General features: G+C 52.2%; 1 protein-coding gene across 2 annotated transcripts; it reads right to left on the reverse strand.

The window, feature by feature from the left end:
* Positions 1-51: 51 nt before the first annotated feature.
* LOC149271370 (transcription factor E3-like) lies at positions 52-3,510 on the reverse strand. 2 transcript variants are annotated; one of them, XM_089507511.1, is made up of 9 exons: positions 3,313-3,510; positions 2,840-3,064; positions 2,637-2,729; positions 2,404-2,509; positions 2,267-2,323; positions 844-919; positions 509-656; positions 318-414; positions 52-248 (listed from the first exon to the last, which is right to left on the reverse strand). In XM_089507511.1, the coding sequence occupies exons 1-9, from the start codon at positions 3,493-3,495 to the stop codon at positions 52-54; spliced, it is 1,182 nt and encodes a 393-aa protein (XP_089363637.1). In that variant the 5' UTR covers positions 3,496-3,510. The 2 variants fall into 2 exon arrangements, with proteins under 2 accessions (XP_089363637.1, XP_089363636.1); XM_089507510.1 differs by having other exon boundaries at positions 52-238; positions 302-414.
* Between the last annotated feature and the right edge of the window lie 5,141 nt (positions 3,511-8,651).

Genomic DNA, 8,651 nt, shown 5'->3' on the forward strand with positions numbered 1-8,651 from the left:
TTGGTGAGAATTATTTCCGAGTCCATTTATTTTAGGCTTTTCAAAGCCCAGTCAGGAATCTTCCTCCATGCTGAAATTACTGTGTGGACTGCTGGCTTTGGAGGCCACAGGAGAGACAGAGGAGAGTAGAGGGTCGGCTCTCCCCATTGGGGACAGGGCATCGTCCATAAGAATGTCCTCAATGGCCGAGTCCCCTGTCAAGCTCACGTGGAAACTCAGGCTGCTGTCAACCAGGTCACTCAGAGGGTCTGAGAAGTGGGATGTCTCCAGTTCTAACACCGAGGGGTTGAGAGACTGAGACAGCTGGGTGAAGAAGCTCTCCATGTCTCCAGCCGTGGACTGCGTCTTGGGAGCGTCTGAAGCGATGGAAGGAGTGGTGGCGAGTCCATGCATCTGAGCCTGCATCTCCAGCTCCTGAGACAGAGGGGCACACGGCAAAATGTTAGACATTCTCCCTTGCCCCGGCCACGCATGCTGCCCGTGTTTCCTCCACCCACGTATGTGTTACCTGTACACGCAGCATCAGGCTCTGGTTGACGTGCTCCAGCTTCCGCTGCCTGCCCTCCATTTCACGGGCGCGCTGCTGCTCTTTTTGAAGTTTCCGGATGTATTCCACAGACGCCTTTAGGATGGTTCCTTTATTCCAGCGCACCTCCCTGGGGCAAACAGAGGGGTCAAACGGGAGCGATGGGGCTGATCACAGGAATGTTATACCGGACATGGAAGGTGAGACCAGCCGAGAGGGTACAGAAGGGAAGCAGCAGTCAGGCTCATTGATAGTGGATGGTGGGGAGAGGTGGTTTGGATGGGTGACGGGGTGAAGGACAGGGTTTTGCCACTTACGGGTCACTGGATTTTGGGATTAGTGTCCCCAGCTCCTTTATTCTGTCATTAATGTTAAATCTTCTTCGACGTTCAACTGCGGATAGAAGAGACTTATATGAATATCTGAGAAAAGTACGGCCACGGCTACACGGGCAGAGGGGTCGCGGCTCCGCGGGCCGAAGGGGTCGCGGCTCTGAGGGTCATACACAATGTGGTCATTACCCCCATTCTGCAAGGGCTGGCAGTCGGGGCACCGGATGTATTCGTTCCTTTGACTGGGACAACCGGCGCACACGTCCAACGCCCTACTTGGGGCAGTAAGTTTAATGCCCCAGCGAGTTAAATTGACACAAAGTCAGAGGGGAACCAAAACAGCAGAACCGGAGAAAAGTGTTTAGCCGGAATCCGGCCAGGCAGGACGTTCAGTCAGCAGCAGCCGGCGTGGCGCAGGGTACACGGCGCACCAAACAGTAACGGCTGAAACTGAGCACAGGCCAGCATCGGGGGAACACAAGCTACTCTGTGCCGGGCATGCGCAGGCAGGTGACTTCTTGTAAAACCATGTTAGCCGCAGGGCCGGTCCGACCGGTTTGGAAGGCTCTATTTGGGAAAATGCTGAAATCATCTGCAGGGAATTCACTTCTGGCACTGGGGCACAAAGAATGGGGCGTAAACAATTGGGCACAAAGAATGGGGTGTAAACAGTTGGGCATAAAGAATGGGGGGTAAAGAATGGGGCATAAACAGTGGGGTAACAAGGAGACCCCACGCCATCCTGTGACCACCGTGCTTCACAGTCCATCCAGGGAGTGGTTGAGTCTCTCTGATTTATGATATATATGACATCATATTCTAGCGCCCTCAGTCACCGCAGCTGGCAGGTACAGCTCATACTGCAGCTCCGTGGATGCCCAGCACATAAAGGTTCATGTAAAGTGGGCTGTCGTGGGAGGTTTGCTCCCCTCCATCTTTGTAGATTGTTAGTGGCCTTGAGCTAAAGTACAAACAGTGTTGAGGCTAACAGGATGCAAACCTGCTGCTGGGGACACGTTAAGTGAAGTAGTCTTATCACCATAGCAACCAGTCCAGTGCACTTGCTGAACAAACCGTTCCGTCGGTTGCTATGGTGATAAGACCACTTCCCCAAAAATTCAGTGGATTTCCTTGGAATTCCCACCACGGAGGCCAGTAACCCAAACCCCGGGGTGGAGGTCACCTCAAGGATGTGGCTCACTTTCCGTGGCTGCGGTACCTCCTCAGCCACACTGAATGATTTCTGTGACCATGTCACATGCTGGAAGGGGCCGTGGCCAGTTTATCCTACAGTGGCGTGGACCACATGGGTGCTGTGTGACAGGGTCGGCTGTGATTGGGGCCTTAGTCTGTGTCACTGTACAGGGGCCCTTTGCAGACCACGTCAGGCCCCCGAGCCCTCACTTACTTAGGTTGTGGTTGTCCTTCTTCTGTCTCTCTTTGTTTAACACTTTGGTGTCTTGATCTGAAAAAGGAGGACATGGGTGTGAGTCTGTGGCTCACGTGGGCTCTAGCGGAGAGTATAGAGCGGTGCTGAGTACGGACCTGTGTACTCCGTCTTTATGTTGGGCAGGTCGGCCGGGCAGGAGTTGCTCACGGTAGGAGCCGAAATCCCGTGGGTGCAGTAACCATCCAGGAGATTCCCAGGCAGCTGCGCAGGAAGAGGCATGTTCCGTGGTAAGTACAGGTCACTAGTACACATCTCTGCGCCACTAATATAGATGACACACGTGTCTCTCCGCCACTGACATGTGTGTCTGCGAATTCTGTGGACTTACTGTGCTGGGTAGGTGGCTCTGGTCCACAAATCCCATCATTTCGTCATTGAAGCTAGATTCTAGGCTTATGATCTCATCAATGACATCATCAATCTAAATTAGGGGGGAAAAAAATCTCAATATCTGCAAGCACCCCCGATGTTACTGTGTAGCCACATCGTGGCTCCCCTGGTGCTTAAAAACATGTGTTGGTCCCTCCTTACCTCTTTTTCGGAGTTGGAGCCAATTTTGAGCATTGCCAGAGGGCTGTTTGGGGCGCTGATGGCAGACGTGATGAGAGCCTGCTCAGGCTGGGGGGACGTGGCCGAGGTGGTGGCACCTGGAGCAGAGGCGTGAACTGCCAGCGTGGTGGAGAGGTACTGCTTGACCTGCTGCCGCTGGGACTGCTGGATGTGGTATCTGGTTGGGTTTTCCAGGTGAGTTTGCACCTGAGAGGAAGACAATGGAGAGAAGGTGAGGGTGGGGGGGTTCCAGTACGGCATGGGTCGGGGGGGGGGTTCCAGCATGGCGCGGGCGGGATTGCAGGACGGCGCGGGGGGTGCAGTACGGCGCTGGCGGGGGGTTGCAGGATGGCGCTGGCGGGGGGTTGCATGACGGAAGCCACGTGGGAAGTAGCATTGTGTATGGTGGAGAATGCACAGTACATTACAGAGGGCACTCATGCCCTATACCTTACCTTTAGGACCTCCAGGGGCACCTGTGCCGGGGTGGGGCGGCTGGCAGGGTTGACGCTGATGGCCGGCGTGACATGGCTGCGTTCTACCAAAATGTGGGCTGCTTGCTGCTCCTGCTCCCTGCGCTCCTGTTCTTGCGCTTGAGCCCTCATGAGCTGCTGGCGTAGCAGGACCCGCGATGTCATGGTGCCGGGAGTCTGAAGGGGTACCACAGGGGCTTCTGTGGAGCTCTGACTGTGGAAGCGAAAGGCCATGTCATGGTTAGCTGAAACCCAGCCATTCACAATCCACCACCCGTCCTCGTGTCTGTCCACATCCTATTAGTTCAATCCCACGCTAAATCCAAATCGAGTGTTTCCCAAAGCCCCCCCCAACACTAGGTAATTGCCCCCCCTCTGCCAGCTGACACCCTGATTTTAGCCACAAGGCGATCCATCTGCTGCAGCACCAGAACAACGTGCCGACTGGCCGGCAGCACTGGGCCGTGGGAAGCCACTGATGGAAATGATTGGAATTTGCGGGTCGAGAAGTGTAAACGTACAGCTTTACGGGGCTGCTTTCCGTTAGATACGTCCATGCATATTATTACACGTGGCTCTCCCACATGTTAAACACTTTCCGCAAACATGAGGCTGACATGTAACAGGTGGCAGCGGAGGATTGGTGGTCTGTCTGTTCGTCTGTCCATGGTACAGGAGGACCCTCACCTTGCAGGAATGGGCTGACTCTTTAACTGGTAGAACTGGTCTTCACTGGGAACCAGAGCCTGCTCCACGTCAATGTCTTCCACGATCCCTGACTCAGGGAGGAGAGGACTCAGACTGCAAGGAGGACACATGTAACACCCGTCATTATCACACAGACGGGCCCCGGGTGTTATATACAGACAAAAGGGGGCCCCATGTGTTATTCACAGAAAAGGGGGAGGCCCCGGGTGTTATTTACAGAAAAGGGGGAGGCCCTGGGTGTTAACGGGGGCCCCATGTGTTATATACAGACAAAAGGGGGCACCATGCGTTATGTGCAGACAAAGGGGAGGTTCCAGGCTTTATGTGCAGACAAAGGGGAGGTTCCGGGGTTATGTGCAGACAAAGGGGAGGTTCCAGGTGTAATGTGCAGAAAAAGGGGAGGTTCCGGGCGTAATGTGCAGACAAAGGGGAGGTTTCGGGCGTTATGTGCAGACAAAGGGGAGGTTCCGGATGTTATGTGCAGACAAAGGGGAGGTTCCGGGTGTAATGTGCAGAAAAAGGGGAGGTTCCAGGTGTAATGTGCAGAAAAAGGGGAGGTTCCAGGTGTTATGTGCAAAAAAAGGGGAGGTTCTACGTGTTATGTGCAGAAAAAGGGGAGGTTCCGGGCGTTATGTGCAGACAAAGGGTAGGTTCCGGGTGTAATGTGCAGACAAAGGGGAGGTTCCGGGTGTAATGTGCAGACAAAGGGGAGGTTCCGGGTGTAATGTGCAGAAAAAGGGGGATTACAGACAGACAAATAGCGCCCTGGAGGTAACGTACAGATATAGGGTATCATGGGTGTTATAGACAGATAGAGGAGGTGCCTATGTGTTATACATGGGTTTGCTGAGTGTTATATACAGATGTAGTGGCTCTGGGTGCTATATGCAGATAGAGGGGGACTCTGGGTTCTATGTAGAATATGTGTGAGCTGTTTTTATTCTGCTGGTATCAGTCATTGATAATTGAAGGATTAGTTTCTTCTCAAAGAAGGACAGCACCATAGAGACCACACACGCACACACAGGCCCTGAGTCTGGAGTATATCACCCCGTCTGGCCCTGAGCGTGGATAGTATTACCCCCTCTGGCCCTGAAGCGTATTACCCTCTCTGGCTCTGAGCCTGGAGCGTATTACCCCCTCTGGCCCTGAAGCGTATTACCCTCTCTGGCTCTGAGCCTGGAGCGTATTACCCCCTCTGGCCCTGAAGCGTATTACCCTCTCTGGCTCTGAGCCTGGAGCGTATTACCCCCTCTGGCCCTGAGCCTGGAGCGTATTACCCACTCTGGCCCTGAGCCTGGAGCGTATTACCCACTCTGGCCCTGAGCCTGGAGCGTATTACCCACTCTGGCCCTGAGCCTGGAGCGTATTACCCCCTCTGGCCCTGAGCCTAGAGCGTATTACCCGCTCTGGCCCTGAGCGTGGATAGTATTACCCCCCTGGCCCTGAGCGTGGATAGTATTAGCTACATGTTTAGGTGACTTGTTTTTATCCTCTGGTGTTTCTGAATGACTAAGCAAATCCAGGGTATTGCCACACACTGCCCCCCCCCACAGGCACACAAACTGCTCCCCCCACAGGCACACACACACTGCCCCCGCACAGACAGACACACACACACACACACTGGCCCCCCAACACAAAGACCCACACTGCCATCCTGACACACACACTCCCGCCTCAACACACACTGCCCCCCAACACATAGACCCACACTGCCCCCCCAACACACAGGTAGATACACACCTAGCCAGCTATTCAGTCCACATGCCCTCTGCCCTGTGGTGGCACATAGAGCAGTAGTGAGTACGATGCTGGATCTTACCTGAGCAGCTGGATGCTGTCAGCGCTGGAGCCAACAAGAACATAGACTGTGTGCGGTGGGGGGCTGCTAAATGCGGGGGTCTCACAGCCCGTGTCATGAGACATCGCTGGGGAGATTCACCCTCACTTACCCGCTCACCTGGCTGTCTGTCTAACTACAACTCTCACCTGGCTAGCCGTCCGTGTAAGACTCTCACCTGGCTCTGTCCAACTACTTCCAAATCTCACCCGCTAGCCGCCCGCCTAACTTTAAATCCCATCTGGCTAGCCACCTAATAAGTTCCCTCAGCCGGCTGGGTCTGTCTAGTGTCTCTGCTCTGGGGTCTCTCTCTACCCTGGCTGTCTCTTTCTGTCTGAGCTCAGCATTTACTGCACTTCCCATAAGTAGGACAGAGCAAAACAAGCACCCCTCCCTCTCCCCCTCTCTTACTAACCTCCTTTTCACTCTCCCCACTGTCTCTCCCTCCCCTCTCTCCACTGCCCCTTTCCGTTCTCTCTTTCTTTCTGGGCTGAGCAAGCAGTCCGGGATTAACCTTTTGTGCGCTGGATGCAGCCCTGCTTTGTGCAGCACTAGAATGTGGCCCTGGGCCATGCAGGGGTTAATGGATGACTCACAGTACAGGGGAATTCCGGAGCAGGCATGGGCTGACACAGGGACACTGAGACAGCCAATCAGGACACAGCAGGGAAGCGATGTCACACATTAACCCCTTTCCTCCCACGCACATTGAAATTGTTTACAGGAGGAATGCATTATTTCCGGTGTGGCGGGGCAGGGGTATAGAGTCGTAATGCCAACAGATACCACTGCGCTGTATGAAGTGCAGGGGGGAGCCTAGGGTTAGTGGCGCCTGGAGGCAGTATTTGTTTGGTGCCCCATAACTAACACACACGCATTCTAACATGCATACTCGCAATCCTCCCTAACACACTATATTATACACACACTCATTCTAACATCATACACCAATACCCACACACACTCCCTCCAACGTCATACACTAATACCCACACACTCACTCTACTATCATACACCAATACCCACACACACTCTAACATCATACACTAATACCCACAAACACACCCTCTAACATCATAAACCGATACCCACACACACTCCCTCTAACATCATACACTAATACCCACACACACTCTAACACCCTACACTAATACCCACACACTCTAACATCATACACTAATACCCACACACACTCTAACATCATGCACTAATACCCACACACACTCTTACATCATACACTAATACCCACATACACTCTAACATCATACACTAATACCCACACTCCCTCTAACATCATACACTAATACCCACACACTCTAACATCATACACTAATACCCACACACACTCTAACATCATACACTAATACCCACACACACTCTAACATCATGCACTAATACCCACACACACTCTTACATCATACACTAATACCCACATACACTCTAACATCATACACTAATACCCACACTCCCTCTAACATCATACACTAATACCCACACACTCTAACATCATACACTAATACCCACACACACTCTAACATCATGCACTAATACCCACATACACTCTAACATCATACACTAATACCCACACTCCCTCTAACATCATACACTAATACCCACACACTCTAACATCATACACTAATACCCACACACACTCTAACATCATGCACTAATACCCACATACACTCTAACATCATACACTAATACCCACACTCCCTCTAACATCATACACTAATACCCACACACTCTAACATCATACACTAATACTCACACACACTCCCTCTAACATCATACACTAATACCCACACACTCCCTCTAACATCATACACTAATACCCACACTCCCTCTAACATCATACACTAATACCCACACACTCCCTCTAACATCATACACTAATACCCACACACTCCCTCTAACATCATACACTAATACCCACACACAGTTTAACATCATAGACTAATACCCACACACACTCACCACAACGCCATATACTAACACACATGCCCTCTAAAATCATCCACTAACACACACACATACACACTGCAACACCATACAATAACACACAATCACGCCAACATAATACACTTACACACCTACACACACTCACTGTAACACCCTCACACTCTTACACCATATACTTAGAGATACGTACTCTCTCCAGCTCTCGCCCTCCGCATCCAGTACCGCTGTGTATCCGGTGCTGATACTGGAGCGACGCAGTCTGTCCAGTTCCACCACTAGGCAATGCAGTGTGTCCCAGCAGAGGTGGTAGAGGGTAATACAGTGAGGGTATTAAAAACGCATGGGACAGACATACGGCTCCTGAATCTAAGACGAGACCAACGACTGATTATGGTTTGAGTCGTTACAGCAGGAGAAACGGGGGACTAGATGGGGGCCGATCTGCCGGCGGATTCTGGGTTTCTATGGTACTGTGTGATATGGAGTATTTGGTAAAAGTGCTTGGACTGTAAGCTCTTTGGGGCAGGGATGTCATTTCCTAGAGCGTTCTCTGGTTGCTCAGCAGAGGTCGCTGTGGTACTCCAGCTCGTGGTCGGCTGTAAAGTGAGGCTGATGTGAGTGCCGGAGAGGCAGACATTTTATTTCCGTCCTAAGAATAAGTTATGAGGTTTGGTTCTCTGTGAGCTGTCGCCGCGCCAAACGGCGTGAATAATGGCGTTCACAGAAACATGGTACTCCTGGCCTGGGGGGGACAAGCGTGGAAACAGATTAAGCAGATGTTTTGGGCCCCAGCTGGTCTAAGGGCGCCTCC

Source organism: Sceloporus occidentalis, unplaced genomic scaffold, assembly GCF_023333645.1.
Source record: "Sceloporus occidentalis isolate IW3139 unplaced genomic scaffold, rSceOcc1.0.p SCAF_531, whole genome shotgun sequence".
NCBI lineage: Eukaryota > Metazoa > Chordata > Lepidosauria > Squamata > Phrynosomatidae > Sceloporus > Sceloporus occidentalis.

Bases quoted from the DNA above. Each gene is read 5' to 3' on its own strand.
- LOC149271370 (XM_089507510.1), bottom strand. From the start codon at position 3,495: ATGACATCGCGGGTCCTGCTACGCCAGCAGCTCATGAGGGCTCAAGCG. The intron at 2,510-2,636 runs GTAAGTCCACAG...CTTCCTGCGCAG, and splicing joins AGAGCCACCTACCCAGCACA to CTGCCTGGGAATCTCCTGGA. The intron at 920-2,266 runs GTAAGTGAGGGC...TTCTATCCGCAG, and splicing joins GAAGGACAACCACAACCTAA to TTGAACGTCGAAGAAGATTT.